Source organism: Macrotis lagotis, chromosome 5 (assembly GCF_037893015.1).
Source record: "Macrotis lagotis isolate mMagLag1 chromosome 5, bilby.v1.9.chrom.fasta, whole genome shotgun sequence".
NCBI classification, from domain to species: domain Eukaryota; kingdom Metazoa; phylum Chordata; class Mammalia; order Peramelemorphia; family Peramelidae; genus Macrotis; species Macrotis lagotis.
Genome location: NC_133662.1, coordinates 36,721,910 through 36,748,053, shown reverse-complemented (window position 1 = coordinate 36,748,053; position 26,144 = coordinate 36,721,910). Strand labels below are relative to the sequence as shown.

At 35.3% G+C, this 26,144-nt stretch overlaps 1 protein-coding gene across 2 annotated transcripts in view; it reads right to left on the bottom strand.

Moving 5' to 3' along the window:
• Positions 1-26,144, bottom strand: part of LRRC1 (leucine rich repeat containing 1) — a 161,007-nt gene that overhangs the window by 106,028 nt on the left and 28,835 nt on the right. For both annotated transcript variants that reach the window (XM_074237216.1, XM_074237215.1), the window contains one exon: positions 869-986. In XM_074237216.1, the coding sequence (XP_074093317.1) occupies positions 869-986 (118 nt within the window). The remainder of the gene's footprint in view (positions 1-868; positions 987-26,144) is intronic.

Genomic DNA, 26,144 nt, shown 5'->3' with positions numbered 1-26,144 from the left:
TGTAGTATGTTTCTTCAGGTTAGAAATTAACTAAACAGACAATGAGCATTGATAAAGATGGTCCCTGGAAAAAACCCTGATGAACATTTTGAGGAAAAGTAGAAATTTTTCAAGCAAACAAGATTTTTTTCCTTTAAAATGCTCACAACACTACACTAAAGGATAAATGTGTCATAGATATCCCTAAAACACAACTGCAGAGCTGTTCTCATTAAATCAACAGTATTTAACAAGGCTTCGAAGAACACACTGTCCCAGGATGAGGAAATGAATGTCAGGCAAGTTAAAAAGAATGATAGTTTAATGGATCTTACAAAGACTGTGCCTACATTAAAGAGAACAAGGTGATTTCATAAAAGAATGTGGGCTGCTAAGTATTTTGCAATTATTTAGAGTTGATTCAGCTATTCAAGAATAACTGGTAGTTTCAGCATTTTTTACTTCACCAAGCAATGATGATAGTGATAACTGCTAGCATTTATATAGCGTTTTAAAGCTTGCAAAGCCCTTTATACTCATTATCTTATTTGAGACGCATGAAGACTCCAGAAGATAGGTTCTATTGCCCTCCTTTAAATGACAAGGAGAATGAAACTAAGAAAGGATAAGTGATTTTATAAGGTATCACACAGCTTTTAAATAAATGTCTAAGGTAGGATCAGAATCCAGGTCTTCTTAACAACAGGTTATCAGTTCTCTTTCCACTACACTTCTTACTATTTTTCTGGTACTGTCCTACACACTCAGACTGCAAATATTTTCTAGAACTCCATAATTCTAGAAAAGTATCTAAACTAACAATAATGTCTCAATTCAATTTGTTGAATCACAAACTATAATAAACAATAACCAGTAATCTTTTACTTACCATTTCGAGACACATCCAGCTCTACCAACTGCATAAAGTTAGCAATTTCTGGAGGAAGTCGTTGAATTTCATTATCACTAAGTCCAAGTTTTCGTAATTTTACTAGTTGAAAAAATTGCTGAAAGATAAAAATAGTAAAACATAAGGTACATGAGTTACATAATCCATGAGTCCATAATCCAAACTTTCTGAACAGAGGAAAGTTTAAGGCATTGCTCACTCAGTCAGTCAACAAGCATTTAATTTTATTGATGGTATGAGTTAATGCTTAACTGGGGGTCATTTAATTAACCACGAAAAAAAGAGAGCTTATGAAGACAGCAATTGGCAGCAAATCCTATATTCAAACTTTCTACAAATGTGTGAGTCATATTTTAACAATTAAAAAAAGAGAAAAAGAAAAAGCAGTTCAAAAATCCAATCCTCATATTAACTGGTCTGAGAATATTCAAAAGTCCACACTCATAGATTCCCTCACTTCTGCAAAAGAGAGAGGATCATTTTTCAACAGGTCACCAGCTCAAGTTCAGTCATTATAATTATATTGTTCAGTTAGGGGGGTTTTTGGCCTTTCCATTTCTATTGTTGTAGTCATTGTGCATATTATTTTCCTTTGTGAACATATATTTTCTTTCTGCTTACATCACTGCATCAGTTCATATCATTTAGAACAGGTTTGAAAAGGGTGGCTAGGTGGCACAGTAGATAAAGCATCGACCCTGGAGTCAGGAGTACCTGGGTTCAAATCTGGTCCCAGACACTTAATAATTATCTAAGCTGTGTGGCCTTGAGCAAGCCACTTAACCCCATTTGCCTTGCAAAAACCTTTAAAAAAAAGTTAAACAAATCATCAGTTGAAGGTAATACAAGAGCATTATCTATGGGTAAGTGGCCAATAAAAATGATTGAGCTTTTCACATCTATAGTGGGTGGACTATTAAAAACTATGGAAAAAAATATTTAAATTCCTTATACTGCTCATATTAAAATATTAGCTGACAAAAAAGTCTTTCAAACAAGTTATGCATTCAAACCACCAGATCTACACCAATTGTTTAGGCACTGGGCAATTTCACAATGTACCCGGGTGTTTACTCAAGCATGAAAGTTCTCTTTGTCTTGGAGAAAACATGGTCCAGCAGGAGGACTATAATACTGGCCCAGTTTCCATATACTTAGGGATAAATTCAGGGCTAACAAAATCAAATGGCCAAGATTCTTGATCAGAGGAACAATGAATAGTGAATTCTGTTTGGCACTTAGAGAGGATCACTTGTCAAATTAAACTTCTCCTAGAAACATTGAATTTAAACTCACTTTTTTCTAAACCCATAGAATGAATTTAACACAAAAACATATATATATATATATTCCTTATAGCAAAAACTGCCTTATCAGTTAAAATGGCACAGTGGATAGTGCTCCTGAGTTTGAATCCTGCCTCAGACATGTAACTGTATGATTTTGGACTAGTCACAAAGTGGCTGTAAGGATCCAATAAAATATAAAGCTCTTTTTAAATGTTAAATACCATATAAATACTAGTTATTTTTATATTATTATTATAATCAATGTATAAAAATAAACCTATTTGCCAAACCTGCAGTAAAAACAGTATCTCCTCTTCCCTTTTTCCCCATACTGCAATCTAAACCATCTAAACAATTTTGTGGGAAGAAGTATAGACAGACCTGTGATTTCATCAGTATGGGGAACTACTAGTCAGCCATAATTTAAGGTCATAGGAGAAAATCATAGCAAATAGCTCACAGGGTTATTATAATGATCAAATGAGAATATGAACAGTGCTGAGCTCAACAGGGTTAAGTGACTTGCTCACAATCATGAAGTTACTAAAAGTCTGAAGCCAGATTTGATCTCAGAGGAGGAATCTTCCTGACTCTAGGTCCAACACTATCTCACCACCTAAGCTGTCCCCACAAAAACTGTGTGTTTTATTAAGTATTACAAGTTGCCTGGGGCAATAATAGGCTAAGTGACTTGACCATGATTAGAGACAGAACTGTCACATGCAAGACTTCAAATAAAGGACAACCTAATTCTAAGGCCATAGTCCTAAAAACTGTAATACTCTTTCTCTCACACTGCATGAATGGAATGTCCCATGGCATCTCAAGTATAACATATCCAAAAGAGAACTCATTATCTTTCCTCTTAACTTATTCCTCTTCCCTATTTCTATTGAGGGCACAAGGTTGGAGTAATTCTCATTCTGTTGCTTTCCCTCCCCACACATTTTCCATCAGTTGCCAATTATTATCAATTATTATTCTGCTTCCCCAACTTTATTATGCATCCCCTTGTGCTCACATAGCCACCATCCTAGGTCAGGATTTGATCCCTCATGGCACCTGGACCAGCGTCCTAAATTCTCTGATTTGCCTAAAGCCTTTCCCTCTCCAATCCAGTTTCCAGAGAGCTGCCAAAGAGATTTTCCTAAAGTTTCCTAAAGCTCTCCTAGGGAGAGCTAGTACTGGAAAATCCAGGTCCTCTGACCACAAGTCATTGCTCTTTCAACATACCAGATCAGTCTCTTGCATAGAGTATATACTCAATAAGAATTTACTATACTGAATACTGTGTACAAGATTGGAACTCCAGATATACCTTTGTTCTCATCACAGTTTTATCTTAGAGCAAGCTACTTCCCTTCTCTAGTCTTCAGTTTCTTTAGCTATAAAGTGAAGACCTTCGATTAGATGATCTCTGAACTTCCTGAGAACTCTAATAATATGAATCTATGAAAAAGGTAGAAACCTTTAGCTATAATTACTGCAGAAAGCTTTTTAAGAGTTCTTGTCAAGCCTGTAAGACCATTCTTACCCTATAATCCTTTACCTAAACACCCTGTTAGTAGTTAAATATCTATGGAAAAAAAGGGGGAGAATTATGTCAGTAAATATAGTGGTATACATTCTTAAACACCCTGAAGGAGGGTAAAACTACTTTAAAACCTCTGGATGGAAAGGATGGGACTGACAACTCCCTAAATCAATACCCACATGGTCAAAGAAAGCATTTTTTTCTACATGTCAGGTTAAGCTCATCCCCTTTGGCACACTTAGATAATCAAAATATTTACTTCTGATTTAGATTAGGCACTCTTAAACTCACAGATTCAATAGTTACTCCTCCCTCTCCTTCACATTTCACATCAAATAATCATTCCTATGATTTCCCCCCTGTCAAATCCATCAGCAAATCTCATCCATTCTTCATTGACAAAAACTAGCAATCAAGTTCTGAGATCTGATGCTATGCCTAACATCATATTAGGTACTAAAATGGACAGAATCCAAGATAAGCATAAGAAATGGTTCCTGTCTTTAATTGTTGAACCTAGAGAGAATTCAATAGATTTGTAGGCATTCACCTCTATAGTAATTACTTTGTTAAAGGCAACAGTATGGTAACATGCGGATCCTAAGTGTAGGAAAAGGAATTTAAACCTGGGGTCTCCTGCTTCCAAAGCTGATGTTCTTTCCACTGTATCATTCTAAGGATTAGATTAGCTGATCCCTAGAGATCCATTCCTTATTATGTTGTGATCTATAAATCTTGTTAAGAAATAATGAAAGGAACATGAAGAGTGTGCAAAATGTGTAGGCATCAAGGACTATGCTATTAAATATTTAGCTGATTGTTTTGTTTGACAAAATTCTAAAACAGTTCCACATTTTCCACATGTGAAATATCAACCTCAGGAAAACATCTTTTAAAACACTTGTCAGACATTTTCAATTCATCTCAGATAAAAAATTAAGACATTTATGAAGTGATAAAACAATACTGTTATTAGGCTGAGGAAGGGATAACTAATAAGATTAGTCCAGGGCTGTATTAACTTGATTAAAGAATCTGAAGAGGGCATAACAGCATGTTAATAAAATAGATAACTGATAACAAATTACCAAGGATGCTGTCAATACCATTAGGGCAAAGAAAGAATACTTATGAAATTAATATAATAAAATGAGATAAGAACAAAAATGAAGCCATTTTTGGAGGATTGGAAGTCAAAATAATGTTTGTGCAAATTGAAATCTAAAAGTACAATTATATTGAAATATTATAAAAAAATTTGAGAAACTATACATATATATATATATATAATAAATATAGAGTGATTTTCATGGGGAGAGGGAGATGAAGTATGAGAGTTACCTCTCATAATTTTAGGAATCAAGATAGGTTTCCTATAAGAACCTAGTCCACAGCACATGAACTATGATTTGAAGGAAAAGAGAAATTCCATGAGGCAAAAAGTGAGGAAGGAATACATTTCAAAATTGAGAGAATCAGACACAATGTAATACAAAGGAGATGGCAAAGACCAAAGTCTATCTAGATCACAGAACTCATGAAAGGGAACAATGCTCCATTAAGCCTGGAAAGGCAGAAGGCACAGTTATATTTTTGTTGTTCTGTCATTTCAATCTGGACCAACTCTTCACAATCCTATTTGGGGTTCTCTTGGCAAAGCTACTGGAATGGCTTTCTTTCACTTAATACCCGAATCAAATATTAGTGCTATCATATAACATAAGTAATAGAAGGAAGATTCAAACCTAAGTCCTTCATGATTCTAAGTGTAGTACTGGATTGACTTTTGGCCATCCCAAAAATCAAATCCTGCCAACCAAATTTGGATCTGCCATATTATGGTTGTTCAGTCATTTCAGTCATGACTCTTCATGACCTCATTTGGGATTTTCTTGACAAAGATATACTTTTCCTTTTCCAGCTCATTTTACAGATGAAGAAAGGAAAAGTAGAATTAAGAAACTTGCCAATGGTCACATAGCTATTGTGTGGGGGGCCAGATTTGAACTCAGGTTTCTTCCAAGAATCAGAGAAGAAATTGTAAAATTGAGTTTAACTCTCATTTCAAGACTTAGTCATACTGTTATAAGGGTTAATACTCTTGCACATAGTCCAAACTCCTTACCTTCACCCACATCCCAAAGAAACTTGCCCAAAGATTAAGCTTTTGTTATTACCTTCACTCAGGAGTCAATTCTAATGTAAACTGAAATTTCCACCTTTATATTATCTATCTCAGGACAGCTAGTGGCACGGTGCACAAAATGCCAGATCTGGAGTTAGGAACATTCATATTCTTGAGTTCAAATCTGGTCTCAGACACCTAGCAACTATGTGACTCTGGGCAAATCTCTTAATCCTGTTGCCTTAGTTTCCTCATTTGTAAAATGAGCTGGAGAAAGAAATGGCAAAACACTCTGTAACCTCACCAAGAAAATACTAAATGGAGACATGAATAGTTGGAGAATCAGACAGGGCTTAAAAAACAAGTGATGAACAACAATAGCATAGTCTACCTTAGTAACTCATTTAACTCAAATTCAAGTTGATTCAATCACAGTCATTGAAGACTACACCCATGTCTTGAAGACTAAGCCAGAGGATTACTCCCATCTCCCAAAGAAGTAATGAGGAGTAATCCTTTGGCCCTCACTTTGGTCTTTGGTCAGAGAGGCCACTGACCCAATTTATTGGTTTCTGCTAGTGCTCTTAATTATCTTTTTCACATCTGCTCAATTCATAGTTTCCTACTAGCCTAAAAACAAGTTAGTAAAAGGAAAGAAGGAAAAATTTGGGGGAAGTCTATTCCCAAGTGACTCAAACACACAGTTTTGTGAAAACAAAATGGGGCATTGATCTTGATGTGTACTCATTTTGATATTCTTACTTCCCTAAACAATATTATGAATGAAATAAGAAATCCTAATAATGATTCTGATGAGGAATACTAATCAAAGTGAAGGCTAACTCTAAAAACTTTCTGAATTGCCCCTATTATTTGAAACATAAAAGAAACAATTACTATACAACAAATCCTGCTCTGATAAATTTTCATTCTAACCTTTGGTGCAATTTAGCAAACACTCATGAGCTGTCACTGTACCTTACAAGTCATCCAAGTCTAATAAATTTGCTTTGCCTCACAGGGAGAAGAGGAGAAAGGGGAGCTCTTTTCAATACTGTGACATTATTCCAGGGATACTGTATACTGTTTCCTTTTTACTTCTATTTAAAAAAAAAAGCTAATTTTTATACTTTCAAATGCCAGCTACCCAGGTCATCAAACTAACAATGCCAGTTTCCATTTTATACCAAAGAACATGCAAAAATGGAATATTGACTACAGGCCATACTAAAATCGCAACAACCACAGCACCAGTGAATGATCCTCACACAGCATGGTTCTTTCACTGTAGCTAAGGATGCTGGCAATCTCCATCTATGTAAATTATATTTCCTGACTGGTTGGTCTTCCCCCCCCAAAAAATCATTTATTTACTTTTACTAAAAATGGCAGAGCAAGCACTTTATTTGGCAGAGGGACCTAGAAGTTCTCATGAACAGAAAATTTCCCCTCTTTGTAAGGGGAAATGATATTCAAATAACAATGGCTGGTTTTCATACAGCAACAATCATAATAATAATAATAATATTTGACATTTGTCTACTATCTACTATGTAAACTAGGCAGTGTGACAGTATTGTACAAAACATTATTATTATTGCTACTCATCATTTCAATTGTATATGACTCCTCCTGATCCATTTTTGGGTTTTCCTGGAAAAGATACTGGAGTGGTTTCCCATTTTCTTCTCCAGTTCATTTTTATGATGAGGAACTGAGGCAAACAAGGTTAAGAGACTTAACCAGGATCACACAGTTACTAAGTACAAATTTGAACTCAGGAAAATGAGTCTTCCTAATCTCAGATCTAGCACCCTATCCACTGTCCTACCCAGCTGCATATAAAACCTGACTATCTTATTATCTCATGACTCCTCAACAAAATGAGGCATAAGGATGCCTTATCAACATTAAAATTCCTATTTTACAGAATAGTAAACTAAGGCTCTGAAAGAAAAGTGGATGTTAGAGGTGAAACAGATAAGAGAAGAGATTGTAGCTTCAATCTGCCTATGCCAAACATAGGTCAGATTTTTTGGAGATGTCTGGAGTTCTGCACCTAACACAAGGCATGCCCTGGAGTGGTTTTCTGTACCCATCACAAAGGATGCTGCTAACAAGTATGATTACCACAAAATAAATAAGTTATAGTTATGGGACACCACAACAGTCTTCTGTCTGGCTCTTCTAACTAGATGGAAGGAAAATTTAAAGTTCTCAGTTACCCAATAAAATGTAATTCTAACAGTTCAAAAAATTCAATTTGAGTTTTCTTCACTATCCAAATGACCACAGAATCAAAGGTTCTTGGGATCGTGGGATCATGGGATCAAAGGATCAAAGCCTGAGACCTGGAAAAATCATTGAAGCCTACTTCTTCATTTTACAGAAAATATTAACAATAACTATTCATATGACACTATAAGGTTTGCAAGGTGGCGCAATTTATAGAGTGCTAGGACTGAAGTTACGAAAATCTGCATGCAAATTTGACGTCAGACACTTACTAGCTGTATGACCTTGAACAAATCACTTAACCCTGTTTGCTTCAGTTTCCTCAGCTGCAAAAAAGAGTTTTACCAGGAAAATCATAAATGAGTCATGAAATCCCAACTAAAATGAATGATGTACAACAACAAAAAAATGAGATTTGGAGAGCACTTCATTTATTTTAACTCATTTGATCCTACAAACCTGATCACAAATGTTATTATTACTTCCATTTTATAGGTAAAGAAATTGGGGCTAAGACTGATTAAGTGACTGGTCCAGGATCACAAACCTAGTATCAAAGTCAGAATTCGAATTCAAGTCTTTCTCACTCTGAAGTCCAATATTCTATCTATGGAGCTACTTAATGCTGAGAGCAGAGAAAGGATCCGAACTCAGTACCTCTGACTCTAAATCTGAACACCTTCCTCTATCTTATATTGATTCCTCTGAAATCATCAAGTACAATTTCTGTGAGAAAAATGGTTCCTTGGTGGTTTCTCAACCATCAGTCTCAGTCCTGGGGCCTGGAAAGCCCAGTTAAAAGATAACACATCCCCTGATCCTTTGTTATTTAAGTCATCTTTGCTAGCATAAATAACCTAGTTTTCATGGGGATACACAAAGTCTACAAGTTTTTGTGTCTCCAAAAGTTGCCCACCTTACCTTAAGAGTACTAGATTTGGAGTCAAAGGGGCTAAATTCAAATCCTGCTTCTGGTAAGTCAGTATTTTGAGATCTATTTCCTGTCTATAAAATGATGAGTGTTGGATGAGATGACCTCTAAGTTCCCTTCCATCTTTAAGTCTACATAAATTTGACAGGTCTGAAGGACTATCTTATTTGTCTTCTTCTTCTATAGACCCGCCCCCTTTTTTCATATGGAGGAAGCTGAAAATAGGTTGGTAATTTTCACAAAGTAAAACACCAACCACACCTGCACTGGAACTACAGACAGTGATTGATGAATCTGGGTATTTATTTTTATCCAGACAGAAAAATTCTAACTGATTGGAATGCTTGGGGTAATAGATAACTCTAGCTAATTTAATATTCTGGTTAATGCAAGATTAACCAAATACCTTTTTTTCTTCCAACCCTTGTTGTTGAAAAAAAAGGTCTAGATCCATTTCTCTGATTTAATAAAGCAGAGAGGACTAAAATAAGTCTTAAATATATGACAGGATCTTTCAGTACACAAATAGTAGTTTTCAAACTTTTTAGTCTCAGGACTCCTTTATGTTATTAAAAATTATTAAGAACCTACAGAAAGATTTTGTTGATGAGATTTTTATCTTGATATTTACTATGTTAGAAATAAAATACGTTATTAGAAAAATAATTTTAAATATTATTAGAAAAATAATAGAAGACCCATTGAAAGAGGAGACTCTTGGTCCCTAGGAACCCCCAGACCACATTCCGAAAACCATTACAAGAATTATAGAAGTTGTAGGCAAAAAAGTCCAAGGACTACATGTACTGGAACCAGAGCTTATCTTAAAAGTTTCCATTCTGAATCTCTATCATATTCATCTTTTTCCACCAAGCTTTTATTTTACAGCAACAATAACAAAAAAAAATCTCATCAAAAGCATGTATATATAAACATGTATTTGTCATATGTAAAGATAGAGGTCTCTCTAGCAAAAGGTTAGTGGTGCGACATGTTCAATTTCTTATACTTTGATAAATAAGTATTTCTTTAATTCATTTTATTTAAAGAGTCGTGTTAGTAAAGGCCTGGTCAATCAGTCAACAACAAGTGTTTATTAAGTGTTAGGCCTTGTGCTAGATGCTAGGGGATACAAATGACTCACTGTCCCCCATCCCAAATGAATGAATGAATGAATGAACAGATTCTTCTCACAAAGCAGCTTACATTTTATTAATTAAGGTTTGCTATGAACTAGTTGACCATAGGGATTCTAGCACTTTGCCTTAAATTTCAAACCTTCTTCAAGGTTTGTAAAGCACTGTTTTCTCATGAACCTTATGAGGTAGGTGGTACAAGTATCATGATAGCCCCTACACACAAACCAGTCAATAAGGATCTATTAAATGAATGAGGTAAATGATGATATGTTTGACTATGGTGGCATTTCACCTTGCCCAGTCTCCAATGGGTCTGCAAGGATGTTGGTCTGGCTCACATGTTCATGGAAAATTTTAGGGCAGCTACAAGGCTCAGTGATAGAGTGCTGAGCCTAGAGTCAAGAAAACCTGAGTTCAAATTTGACTTGAACTTTTACCTGTTGTATAGTCCTGGGCAAGCTTCTGTTTGCCTTAATCCTCTGGAACAGGAAATGGCAACCCATACCAGTATCTTTGCCAAGAAAACCCCATGGCTAGTATTGACATGCTATTGTCCACAGAATCACAAAGTGTTAGATACTACTGAACAGCAACAATGCCCTATCCAGGGATACAAAGAAAGGTAAAAGGTAGACCCTGCCCTTGAGAAGTTCATAGTCTAATGGAGGTGATACCATGCAAACAACTATATATTCTAAACAACGTATATGACATAAATATAAAATATTTACTATCTGTCATATATATAAAAACATAAATATAAAATAATGGAGGAAAGGCCCTAGAATTAAGAGGGGCTGGAAATTGGAAGTTTAGCTGGGACTTGAAAGAAACCAGGGGATCCAAGAGGCAGAGATGAGAAAGGAAAGCACTCCAGGTATAGAAGACAGCTAGAGAAAATAAATTAAAGATGGAATGTCTTATTCATGGAACAGTGGGGAAACCAGTGGTACTGGATCAAAAGGTACCTGTTAGGTAGAGAGTAAGGTTGAAGGGGGGAGGTGTAAGAAGACTGGAAAGGCAAGCATTAGTGTTCTGAAAGGTCTTCTTTAGGTCACATCCCAACCTAGTAAATCCCAACTCTCAGAACAATGATCCTTTATTTAAGCTATAATACCTCTATACTCAAGTTTCTGGCCATTTCCATATGGGCATATCTGAGATTCAAATATGATGACTGCCTGTGCTAGTCTTTTCTTAGAATGGTACAAGATGCTTTAAAAAAAAAGGCAAGATTATTAAACATGTATTACCTTTATCTAATTACGTTCTGGTCCGGGGGATTGGTAAAGGTAAGAAGAGAGAAAAAAGTTTTCAGACTTAAAATTTAAAAAAAAAAAAGTCTTTTTTGTCTTTTTTGGTTTGGAGGCCAACTCTCTAGCTAAAACACATTGTCTTTTATTACACTAATACAGGAGGTAAATAGAAAATGAGTATTTGACACTAGCTTTAACCAATTTAAAAATACATTCAAGAATTACTTCAAAGACAAAGGATGAACCAGTTCTGAATGAGGTTAAGCAGGGTGAGACAGATGAGGAGATAGGAAAGGGGACCTGATGGAGCTAGGAAAGAGTCACAGATGAGTTATTTAGATGACAATATATTTAGATGTGTATATCTATCTGTGTTCTCAAAGGCAATGCATCCCAGCCCTGTTTTTAACTGTGACAGGTCTTACCCAGTTGTAATGGTTTTCAAAGACAGCTCCCACCACAGAGTGCATCTGTTCTCAGAACATCAGGAAGAAAGAAGGTTGAGTCACCACCAAGTGATAAGCTTTCCAGCTATTGAAATCAAGCATGGTCATCTCACTAACAAAACCAAACATCTCAGAAAGACACCCATCCCCACCAAAACGAACAAATAAAAGCCAATCTGAACTGAAAATAGATCCAAGAACAAAGGAAAGAAGAAACAAATGATCCATCCTGATGTTGAGTGCTCCTTAAACCCAAGTATAGGCAGTGTATCAGTCCTCACCTCACAAGCCTCATTGGTTTATGAACAGGGTAGCAGACATGCAAAAGGCATTTCCACTGAAACAATGTTATAGCCTAGCAGGTTGAAGGAATGTCTAGTTAGCCACCTAATAAAACTAAATATAACAGGTTATGAACCAAAATATACTTGAGCTTTGGTGACCCCCCCCCCCAGTCCCCCAAGAGAAAATACAAATGCTCAACTTAGGATTTAAAGCCCTTCATAGTCTGGCTCCAACTTATCTTTCTCAAATGATTTCACACTACTCCCCCTCACACACTTTACATTCCACTCAGATTGGCCTACTTGCTCACTGTTCCCTGTACAGGACATTCCAGGCTACCCCCATGCCTGGAATGCACTCCCTCCTCAAGAAATGAACCTCTTGGAATCCCTAGCTTCTCTAACACCACAGCAAGTGGCAACCTCCTACAAGTGGCCCCTCAGCTATTAGCACTCCCTTCTTTCACTGTACTGTATTTCTTATATATATTTTGCATTTCCTTTACATATTATCCATGTACATGTTTTACCCATTAAAATCTAAATTCCTTGAGGCTAGGAGCACTCTTCATTCTTATTAGTATCCCCTATGTCTAACCATAGTTGACATATAGGATGTGATTATGTCATTCTTTTGAAGAATAAGAAATCACTGTATCTTTTATTCTGAGCTTCAGTCCCCAAAACCAGACTTACATTGATTCCCATCCCCAAAAAGGGAATCAAAATGACTTCCAATCTCAATCAATTCAGAAGGCAATATGCTAGATTAGGGGAATATAAACAAAAAAGGGAGGCAGTCTCCGGCGCTCATTAAGACCACATTCTTGGAGTCAGGGCTGTTGGAGGGCTGTTTAACTCACACTTATTCAAGAAAGGGGACCTACTTCTCTAAGTCCATAGGTGGTTCGGAATCAGAAGCCTAGTAGGGTAACTGGTCTGGGTGAAATTCAATCAACTGCTAGCAATAATGTTTATATATTTAAATATTTTGTTGTATTGAGTGAATAAATGTATTTAAGAATACTGATTTTTTAAGTTCAATTTAATTTCATGAAATTTCGAAAAGAAAGGGAAATCATTGTGAAAAAAGTTGAACAATTTAAAACACTTCTAAGAAAGATTTTTAATTATTTTTAAGATTTTTTTTAAAAAATTTAGATAAAGCTTTATTATGTTTAAAGCAGACATAGGCTAGATTTGGTCCTCTGGCAAACTAAGTTTTATATTGTTGGGGAGGGAGGGAGGAAATAGCATAGAAGGCCTTAATTAATATTTGTTGAATAAATTACTTTCTCACCCCCATTCATAAAACTGGATATTTCAGTGATGAGATTTTTCTGTACCTTCAGAGTCTTCAGAAAAATCACACCTGTCAAAAATTACTTCTAAATAACATGGTTAGAGCTTTCCAATGCTTATTTTTGGAAATCCCCAGAGGCATTTTTAAACAAAGATAACTTTACAAAACAATATTTTGAACTACTTTTCCTTGACTATGGAATATGAGAATTCAAATTAAAATAATTTGAAGATATTGTAGACTCCTAAAATTGTAACCAATAAAATTGTATTCACTTGAGGAAAGGACATTAAAAATTAGAAAGATGTAATACTGTTTTCCTCCTATCTGTCCCATTTCCAATAATACATTATTATGCCACCGTTCTTCCAAGATCAAAAGTCAGATGTGGTCATTTTATCTGCAACATTTCATATGGGGCTGACACTATATGCTGATATCAGCCTCCTTGTCTGAAGTCTCATATTTCCTAAAACCATTTTACAGACCACCCCTTTCAAATTAGCCTTTTTCAAACAACAATTTTAGATGTTTAGATGTAATAGAGATATTACAGAGATGAGCAGAACCAGAAAAACAGGGTACACCCTAACAGCAACATGGAGGCAATGATCTACCTTGATGGACTCACTCATTTCATCAGTGCAACAATCAGGCACAATTTGGGGCTGAATACCATCTGTATCCAGAGAAACAACTGTGGAGTTTGAACAAAGACCAAGGACTATTACCTTAAATTTAGGGGAAAAAAACCTGATATCTTATTGTCTAATCTTTCTATCTCTTATACTTTATGTTTCTTCCTTAAGGATATGATTTCTCTCTCATCACACTCAATTTGGATCAATGTATACCATGGAAACAATGTAAAGACTAACAAATTGCCTTCTGTGGGGGGTGGGGGGAGGCAAGTAAGATTAGGGGAAAAATTGTAAAACTCAAAATAAATAAAATCTATCACAAGTCATTTGGAAATAAAAAAAAAAAGAGAGAGAGAAATGTTACAGCTAGATGAATTGAATACCATACTCTCCCTTTGACTCTATTCACCATCCCAGTCACCTTTCAGTCAAAAATATTCTTCCAAGAATATCCTGCAGTCTCTCATCATTCTGCATCTGCATTCACAACACCCCCCACCACACACACACACACACACACACACACACACACACACAGCACAAAAACACACGCCTGAAATGCACTTCTTTTGCCCATCTCACCCACCTATTGAAATTTAATTCCTTCAATGACCAGATAAGATTCCACATTCCAATTAAAGTGATCTCTCACTCCACAGACTTCCTTGAGTAATTTATTTGGATTTCTCCTCAGTCTCTTATCACACTATTTTTTGCTTTAGGTACTTCTTATTGTATAGCTCATATATTATTCCTCTGCAGCTACCATTACATTGTAAGCACATTTAAATAGTAACTGTCATTTTTCATAACTACACCTTTAGGGCTTGCACATGGCAGACACATATATGCAAATAAGTATTTGTTAAATTGACTGGAGATACCTGAATGATTTCAGCGGTTATAGTCTCAGCATCACCCTCAACTCCAGTGATAACTGTCCCTAAGAACAAATATAAACTCCTAGTTCCAGTTTACTTTTTTAGTCTCAATAAATATTAGTTCTCTTCATGTGCTCTCTGAACCAACCAAAATGGTCATCTTAAATTTTTTTCCTCACAGACAATATCCCAGTTTCTGGATTCATGAATTTACATGGGTTGTTATCCTGCAAGGAACTACACTTGCTCCTTCCTTTTTGCTCTTGGAATACCTAGTTGCCTTCAAAGGAAGAAAATCTGTGCTTCAAAGATTAGTTCCTACATGAGACTTCCTGGTCCCTTGCCCTATACCAGTTATCAGCACTACCTTGCAAAAAATGTTATTTTAATTATTTTGTATTTAATTTGCATTTTTTTTAGGTTTTTGCAAGGCAATGGGGTTAAGTGGCTTGCCCAAGGCCACACAGCTAGGTAATTATTAAGTGTCTGAGGCCAGATTTGAACCCAGGTACTCCTGACTCCAGGGCCGGTGCTCTATTCACTGTACCACCTAGCCACCCCCAAAATCTGCATATTTTGATATTCACAAATAGACTCATAGATCCAGAGCTGGAAGGGAATTCTTCAGAAATCGCTTATACCAATCCTCATTTTAAAGATGAGGAAACCAAGATCTAACACAATCAAGTCTTCTGCCTAATATCACATAGGTAGTAGTGTCAGAGGTAGAGTTTAAAATCTAAGCCCTGATTCCAGAGAGTAATGTCTCCCCTAGTAAAATGGAAGTAGCTTAGGCCATGGACTATTACATTTTTGTCTTTCTCACTGTCTAGCACAAAGATAGATTTAGTAAAGGCTTATTAATTAATTGATTGTAGACAGTTACTTTATCTCTTCCCTGATGAGTTTATAGGAAAGGAATTTATTCCTTTCAATACCTTTTATGCCATAGAATTCCCTTGTTGTCCAGTTCTTATTTCTCATGCCTAATACATACATTAAGAGCTACTGCAAAATGAAGCAAGAAGACTGAAGACAACATACAGTACAATAATATAAATGGATTGACTGGGAAGAGTACAAAGGCAATCAACATTGAAGTTGAACACTGTGTAATTATATTAGTCAAGCTTTGCCTCAAAAGAAGAGAATGGAGAATGCATCTTTCAACATCCTTGCAGAGTTGGAGGAATATGGTAATATAACATGATACAAACAGGAGGACTTCACTAATTTATTGGTTAGGTTTGTTGAACTGCTTTTGTCTCTTCATCCCTTTTTTTTATTCTTTATTTTCTAAAATGACTTTCTGGGTTGGGGAGGGAGTAGCAATATATTGAAAAATAAAGGTGATAAAAGACATCAATAAATATTTTTTTAAGCTTTTTGTGAGACACACGGGGTTAAGCGGCTTGCCCAAGGCCACACAGCTAGGTAATTTATTAAGTGTCTGAGGCCGATTTGAACTCAGGCACTCCTGACTCCAGAGTCGGTGCTCTATCCACTATTGCCACCTAGCCGCCCCCAATAAATATTTTTTAAAAGAGTCATATTTTGCTGACAATAAATTCACTGATGCCCCAATCCCTCCCTGACCAAATAATGCATACATACTTATGTTACATCTCAGAATAGTTTTTAAGAATAGGAATTACATGCTTGTGGTCACTAAGGGCTGTGACAGCAAAAAGCTAGCCATCACTTAATCAACCATGACATCACTAAACTAATACAAATAAATAGATAAAATGATTTGAAGAACCTTACAAAGTTTGGACTCAACTAGATTTGGCCCAAACTATGATTTTTTTCACATTAAGTGATACAACAAAGAGGGTTATGAACAGAATTGGCATAAAATTGACAAACTAGATGACTAGATGATTTTCCAAAATTATTATCCTTAGAGCCAGAGGCTTATTTCTCAACTAGCAGAAGAATACATGTTAGCACTAGAAGGAAATTTAACAATTACCTAACTGAATATCTTTATTTTATAAATGAATGGACTAAAACTCAAAGAGGAGTGACTAGTCACATTTGGTAGAAGTCATATTAGACCCCAGGCCTTCTCTATCATCATTTCAATGCTATATACTACCAGGCCATAAGTATGTAGAGGGAAAAAAAGAGAGATTTAATCTTTTTTGTCATATCTCTGATAAACATACAAACCTCAGGGCCTAGCCCAAACCCAGTCCTATTACTATGTTACCTCAAAGGAAACACTAAGGGTTCCATATCTGCAAATAACTAGAGAATAAATTACTTATCCTACCTATAAGCATTTCTCCTTCCATTTTGAAACTTTGCATTCCACATCAGGAAAAGACAAGAATGAAGATCAACAGAGAAGACAAAATTCATTGAAAAGAGAGAAAATTCTATTAACTCCCCAAAAGATTTTAACACCTTGGCAACAACTAGTAAGCTGGCCTAGAATCTGGTAAACCCAATTTAACTGTGCCCAGTCAGCCAATCTGGCTACTCCACTGCCCTCCAATCCAGCCTATTCTGGCTTATAGCACTATGACTGCACATACTTGGAAAATTTTCCTACATAGCAGCTCTTCAGTAAGATATGGCTTCTACCAACCAAGGTCAGTAATTTATGAGCATAATGGAAAGGCCAGCAATTTTCCTAGACCTTTCCTATGTCATCTACCTTCTCTGGTTAAGTGGTTAAAATAATAACAGTGGACAAAGATTAGTTTTTCCCTTCCTCTCCTCAATTCCAAGCTCTTACTCCATTAATTTCCTCTTTCACTGACTGCTTTTTTGAATACTGGTAGGAAAGCACTATTTTTTATTTTAATTTTCTCAGTGTGCTTAAAACCTGGGGAAACAAATTTAGACTATTTCATTCTCTTATGAACTTTCACTTTTGCTGCATTTTCCTAACATCTTTGCAGTTTTCCTTCTTAGATTGCTATATTCTTGTCAAACTTATGGATTTGGATCCTTTCCAGTCTGAATTTTAGAATGACGGATTCTTACAATTTGGAACACTTCTACCATGATCCAAAGATCTGGAAATGAATATGCTACTGAAAACAAAAGCAAAAGAAAGGGACATCACAAAATAAAAACACTTATTTGACCCAAAGAAGCATGATGAACAAAGTCTATATGGAATAGGAAAACAAGCTAAAAGTGCATAAAAATCATCTACATAATCATAAATATTTTTTGACTGGCACTGTTTGTCTCTTTGGGTCAAACCTGTGATTTCATCCATGCAGGGAAGTCCCAATGTGGGAACTACCTTCTCCAAAGCAAATCTGCCACTTTTCTCAAGATTATAGATTTTTTGAGATGGAAAGGGCCTCATAGGCCATCTCATTCAAAACTCTAATTTTACAGATAGGAAAACTAAAAGTACATGCCATTGATTAAGTGGATTGGCCAAAGTCACAGGCAATAAGCCTCAGAGGGAGGATTTGAATACAATGCCAATGTTCATTCTCTTTTACCTAACAATTTTAGTGGGTCACCTAGAATATTGAGAGATTAAGTAACTTGCCCATGATCCCATAGCTAAGATTTGACTCAGATCTTCCTAATTACAAAGACATGCTGTAGCTTATACCATACAAAAAAAAAAACTTGCTATCTACAATCTACCATAGTGACTGACACATAATCAATCAACAAGCTGACAAACCAAGATGTATATTTCCTTAATGAAGATGATCCTTCTCCTTAAGGATTCTCAAAACATAGAGTAAGACTTTACAATACTGACTGTAGAGAAAAAAGAGACAAAGTGGTGTAGAGAAAAGATCACAGAACATGGAATCAAAGAACTTGTAAAGAAAAATTTACAGAATCAAAAATCAAACACAATCTATTGATATTTGTCCATGAAAATAAACTGAATTCACCCTAAGTATTTGACAGACTTGTCAGCTAAGAGGCCCAGTGTATAGAGAACTGGGCTTGTTGTCAGTAATATTCATCTTCCTGAGTTCAAAGCCAGTCTCAGACAATTACTGAGTCCCTGAGCAAGTCACTTCATCCTATTTGTCTCAGTTTCTTCATTTATAAAAAGAATAAGAGAAGGAAATGGCAAAATACTTCTAATATTTTTGCAAGAAAATCCCAAAATGGGGTCACAAATAGTAAGAAATGACTGAAAAATGATTCAAAAAGGAAGGGAAATCAGAACAATCACAATTAAAGTGACTTCCAGCTCCTGAAATTTATTGCGTGAGGTAGTAAACTGATCAAATCTGATGATGGATTAGAAAGGGAAGAGACAAGGCAGGGACATCATTTAAGAGACTACTGAATGGTAGCCCTATTGTTAATGTGGAGAAAAGGATGAACTCAAGTGAGATGTTTTGAAGGTACTAGCAACAAGTTGAATCAAAACATGAAACCAATGCTAACTTCTAGCTATTGTAAATTCAGGACCCAGGTGAAATTCTGGTGGGTTTTAAAAAAATAGTTTAAATTTATTAAGGGGAGGAGAGGAAACTTATTAGAATAGTTAGCTATTCTATTAATAATTATTAATAAACTATTGTGGTTCAATTGAGAGGATGTCAGGTAAGTGATATAAATATATACACACTTTCACCTTGATCCTATAAACTATATATAGCTTAATAGTAGACAGAGCAAATGTCTCCCTTAAATTTTTCCTACAGTTCCCTAGCCCAATTGAAAAAACATAAATGAATGCATAAATAAAGCATTTATCAAGCAGTTATTAAGTGGAAAGAGTACTGTGCTAAGCTCTTTGAATATAAATAGAAAAGTAAAGATTGCCTCTGCTCCCAAGGAGCTCACATTCTACTGGAGGCAAAAGCCTTATGAAAGATTTTAGCTGCAAGTCAAATGGAAAGATATCAGGGTAATTAGGATGCATCTAAAAAGCAGATGGGAATGCCTCTTTTAATATCATTTTTACTGAAAAACTGATAGCAGGTCTCTGATAGTAAGAACTTTGTTTCCTAAGTCTACAATAGATGAAATTGTAGCATCTGTTGGATTGAAAGGATGCAACTCCAACTGCACGAGGGTAACTTTACAAGAAAATAACTGTGAGCTAAACTTATTGTTATACCAAAGGGAACTTTGGGTTGTCTCTACTGGGGTTTGAAGAAAGATGGTGATCAAGGTAACAGATTTTCCTAGAATATTCTATCTCTTACCTATCCCTCAGAATGATGCTGCTTCAGCCAGACTGTGTGGAAGGAAATAATGGCCCCCTTTCCACTAGAGTTGCTTAGCCAAACAATAGTTGTAAGCACTAGGCTGATTGCAGGACCAGTGCTTTGGGGCTGAGGGAACAGCATTAATATTCCCAGGGCTCTTACACCCATATGCCCATTGGAGGTAACTGTTCAATAAATGTCCCTGGCAATGATAAAGGAGGATTCCTCTACAAAAATTTCTCACCTCAATGATGGTTGTGGGGACTGACCAGGAAACAGACCTAGTGGTCACTGCCACTCAAGGCTCTTAGGTTCAGTGTCCTGGGTTATCTCTCTCTCAGAAACTAAGAGGAGTTGATGGTCAAAGTGGTGTTTATAATAGTAGGCTTGATCTCTCTGGCACTACTCCCTCCTATTTCTTAGGATATTCTTTGTTGTTTCCATGCTGTATGCAGAGTACTATGAATGTGATTTTTGTGTGGGGAATTATCATTTTGTTAACTCCCTCCAATGAAAATTTAGCAGCTAAATCTTTGGAAAGTTTCTGAGGCACAAAAAGGTAAATTGACTTGCCCTAGATCACAGAGCTAGCAAGTATTAGACAAAGGATCTGAAACTAGATTTTGCCAAGTCCAAATGCTATCTATTCAACCAAGATGCCATTAAAATACTGCTACTAATCAATCCCTGACTTTTTTTCTTGCTTATTTTTTTTTTTTGCAATTGTGTTGAGTGATTTGCCCAGGGTCACACACTAAATATTAACTGTCTGAGGAGAGATTTGAACTCAGTCCTTCCTGACTTCAGGGCTGGTGCTCTATCCACTGCTCAACCTAATTGCCCTAGTCCCTGTCTCTTAAATAAAACCATATTCAGGTATTATAATGTAATGGAAAGAGTTCTGGGTCTGGAGAAAGACAATCTTGGTTTGGAGCCCATCTCTGTCACTCTGGAACCTTGGTCCTCATCTGAAGGGGTTAGAGAAAAAGCATTTATCAAAGGCACTGTTATAAATGCTTTACATTTATTATCTCATTTGACTCTGAAAAATGAAAGGATTCTACTAGATGAACTTTCCAATTTCTCTATCTATGCTCAAATATTCAGATATTTTTGTATATGCATTAAGGCAGGAGTTGCCATTAAGAGACTCATGACAATCGTGCAAGAATCTGTACTAAAAAATACTCCAATGGCATCTTAAGTAGTAAATAATTGCAGAATAATATAAGTAATACAGTAAATTGCCAGGAGGATGGGGGTGAAGAAGGAAGGGAGGGAAATCACAACATGCTTTTTGCAATTGAAAGGGGTTCATAGAACAAAAAGTTAGGAACCACAGGATTAAGGGGTTGGCTTACATATCATAATGGTTCATTCCAACTCTAACACTCCATGAATTATATTTTGGCTCTTCAAAGGACAAAATGATCAGTAACGATTTTTGCAGTTATTCTATAGCTGAGTTCCTACTTCCAGTTATAGATTTTTTCCAAAGAAAATATAAAAAATATACATGCCTAGAAATGGGCAGCAGTGGGTGGAGGTGAGGGTGGGGGAAGGGGTAAAAGAATTGCAAAAGTAACTTATTACAAAGCTGAATTAAATACCCAAACTACATTATTAACTTAAAATCACAAGATCTAAGATTTGAGTTTGGAAGAAAGGAACCTTAGAAAGAAGGGACCTTAAAGGTCCACTAGTCCTATCCTTTCATTTTATAGGTTACTAAGGACCACAGGGCCCATGAAAGTAGCAAAGCTAAGATTCAAATTCATGTTTTCTCACTCCAAATGCAGGAGCTTTTTCCATCAGTCCAGAGTTGGCTCTGTTAATCAATAAACTGTTTTTCAAAGAATAAACTCCAAGATTTATTTAGATTTGGAGAGTGAGAATATCTTGCAGCAAAACAAAATATATAAATGCAGGTTTTAATAAAAATTTCACTGCATAAAATATGGTGAAAGCAAATCTACCATCCATTTTTTAGCTTAAAACTAAATCAATCTAAACTGAATTAACAAACCACAATTGAGATGACAGACAGAATAAGGGGGTGGGGGAGGGGAGGGTTGGGGAAGGGGAGAAGGAAAGAACATGATCTTTGGTTTAGAAAAAAATAATAGAGCATATTTTCTTACACTATAATTTTATGCTAAAAATATCAACTTCATAGCCTATGGGTAAAAAGTACTGAGGATCAAAAGAAAACTTTTTATTCAAAAAATTACTAGGAAAACTAGATGCATTTTGAAAGGCTTTGCTCTCCATAGGCTCCAACTGTTAAAAGCAAGAATTTCAATTAAGATTCTGATAATTATGAAATTTTTAAAAGATTATGATAATCATGTATACTCAATATCATATTGCTTCTCTTCTCAAGAGCTGGGGGGAGAGAGAATCTTCCTCAAAAATTTTTAAAGTTAATGTTAAACAAATTTTTAACATATTTGGAAAATATTTAACAAAAAAATATATTTTTAAACAATTCTGATGATTAGCAAGAAAAATGTGAAATTATTTTTCATTTTCAGAGTTGCAAAGGGAAAAGAAAAAAAGAAAAAGCAGGAACATGCTTTGAGTCCTTGTCAAACCTGCTTACTCCAGGCTACAGGAAACATTCTGTTTCGACAGCCTCATGGCCCTGAACTAAAGTTATTCTTTTATGGTGCAAACATTGAGCAAGTTGTACCCACTGAAGAAGATCTAGATCATAATGACTGAAACAGTAGAAATCCCTAAACAAAAGGGGGAAAAGGAAGCCAACTTTAAATGTCTGTCTCCATCCCAACACATATACACACAAACACAATTTCTCTTTTTTATAAGTTCTTTCTGTCTCCCACTCTCACTGACTTTTTCATCTCTCTCTCTCTCTCTCTCTCTCTCTCTCTCTCTCTCTCTCTCTCAGATTAAAATATAGTTGGGAAATAATAAAATAAAAATAGAGTAAAATATAGAAAATTTTAATATGTAGTTTTAAAATCATTGAACTCTACAGGGATCCTTATGCATAGTTTAATAGTCCCCGATTCTATTTGAATTTGATACTACTGGTCTAAACCACCATAGGGTCAAGTTTAAGAATCTCGATTGTATACTCAATTGTAAAGAAGGAAACTGGTAGTGATCATGCTGACCTAAAGACAACAACTTCTCTTGCCAGTTTGAAGTGGCACTTATAGGGGTACAGTTTTTAAGTATTATTTTTAAGAAATCAGTTTTCTGTTTTAGAATCATATTTCTTTTTTCTTTTAGGTTTTTGCAAGGCAAAGGAGGTTAAGTGGCTTGCCCAAGGCCACACAGCATTTCAATGATCAAAACACCTATTGCTGTGCCAGTAAAGTAGTGAATGATTTAAAGACACATATAACAACTTAGAAGTCACTTATGCCAGGCTTTAATTAAAATTTACTATGTATTACTTTGTATTTGTTGTCACAGCATCAATCTAATAAAAAGTAAGTTTCTTGGGCACAGGGCTTAATGGATTTTCATGTTTGGATTCCCCACCACCTTACAGTAAAGTATTGTAGGGGTTTAATGAATGTTTCTTAAAGTTACTCTTAGTTATGAATGCTGCCCCCGCCTCCAGAGGGGCAGAATAACCACAATTTAATTTACATAGCCCTGTAAAACTTGCAATATAATATCCCCAAAGGAATAATATAGCAATTTGAAACTAGATACATAGACATATATGTATTTCCTCAATTGAACTTCAATGTAATTCTATTGGTCAGGGACTGATGAGAAAACTGAGGGTAATAAAAAGTGACTTTGCCAGAGTCACACTGCTAATAAATATTGATGGTAATATTTGAATTGAAGGTAAAATAATGAAAAACAGACCATGCCCTCAAATAGCTTTCATTCCGCAAAAGTATACAAAAGGTAAACAAATAAGCAAAGAAAAGAGAAATTTACAGAATGTCTTCTTAACCTCAGTCCCTGAATTATTTTTTTTAATATTTTAAATAATTGCATTTCAATATAATTGATTTTGTTTGCAATCCAATGTATTTTATATATTTAAAAACATTCTGAGAAGAGGTGCCTAGGTTTCACCAGACTGTCAAAGGAATCCATGACATACAAAGGTGAAGAACTCATTCTCTCTCTAGGAACACATGGAAAGGTTTCATACATATAATCTGACCCTTAATAGAAGTTAAGTATTCTAAGGAATCAGTGAGGAAAAAGATTATTCTATATACCAGAGACCTATACAAAGGCATTAAGCCAGGAAATGGAAATTCTAAATGAATGTGCCACCAAAAATAAAATCAATTCCACAGACAATATTCTCAATAAGGTTTAAACATCATAACTCTGAAGGAATGAATCTGCACCTCACTCCCATAGTAAGGGTTTTTTTGGTTCCATTGCTTCATTTTAGTAACAGGACAATACTCATTTAGATAAGTTCTATTTTAAGAAATTAGTTTTCTATTTTAATCTTTAAAAGACTAAAAATCATAATTTTCTAAAATTAAGATGAGTAAATAAAAATTGTGTTCAATACAAAATATTAAGATATTAAGATATATTAAAATATTTTAAATAAAAATAATTTTTAAATTTCTAATTAAATAATTTAAATTTTAAAATATATTAACAATTGTTTTGATAGTGTCATTAATAAATAAATTTAATTTCATTATTTATTAATTTGATAAATTATTTAATAAAAGAACAAATAAAATATCTTGATATATAAAGATAATCTAAAATATTCTAATATTCTAAAACATTTACCTATATTTAAAACTATAAGAAATAATTAAAATGAGTTTGGGAAAGGGAAAAGAAACAGGAAGGAAGAGAACGAAAGAGAAACAGAGAAGAAGTTTCAATACTTAAACAAGTAAGACAAACTGGAAACTTCAATGGATTCATTTCAACTCAATATAGCAAAGCAATTTGAAAGAGTCTTTTCTGAGCCAAACAATGTGCTCAATGGGAGGATACAAATTCAAAAAGGGCAGATGGCACACCCTCAAAGGAATTTACATTGTACCAGGGTAAAACATGAGTAACCCAAAATCTATGTTTTGCAAATATAAAGTAACTGGGGGTGGGGAATTAGTTACCAACAAGAGGGATCAGGAAAGGTCTTGCATAAAAGGTGGCCTCAAGCTGTGAAAAGGTAGATCAGCATACCCTTTGGTTCATATGGACCTGTGGTCTTCAGATGATGTTCACCTTTTGTTTCCCCCTGAAATATGTACATGGCTCTCCAATTATTCTTTATCTTTAAACTGCCAGAAACTCTATTCTGAATGGGGCAGTCATAGCAGTAATCTAGGAAAGAATCATTCAACCATAGGACCAAGAAGAACCAAAAGTTCCATACTCTGGTTTGTTATTGTTCTGTCATTTCAGTCATACAACTCTTTGTGACCCCATTTGGGGTTTTCTTGGCAGAGATACTGGAGTGGTTTGCACTTTCTTTTTCAGTTCATTTTACAGATGAAGAAACTGAGGCAAACAGAGTTAAGTGACTTGCCCAGGGTCACAAAGCCACTAGGTATCTGAGACTAGATCTAACTTCAGGTCTGGTTCTCTATCTATTGTGCCGGCCAGCTGTCCTGCACCCTGATTTGGGGTATGCCAAATGTGTTCTTCCACAAAAGAAAGTAGCCATGGAAGAAGCCTGAGCGAAAAGTCAGAAGTTACTCAATAAATTAACTTAATGCTTCCCTAGGGGTTACAAGATGCAGACTACCTCACAGACTTGTCCCAAGATAGAGAATAAGATAACATGTAAAGTATTTTATTTACAATAAAGAGTTATAAAAATATAAACTGAAAAACCAAGAAGAACTAAACTCAAATTCTACTTTTATCATTGACTATGAATCTAAGAAAATCATTTGACCTCTAAATTTTTTCAGTATCTATAAAATGGGGATAATAATACTTCACTGGATTGCTGTGAGAATCAAATAAGGCAATACATGTAAAGAGTTTCAAAACCTTAAAGCACTATGTAAATATTATCTGTAATTAATTTAAGGCATTTTTAA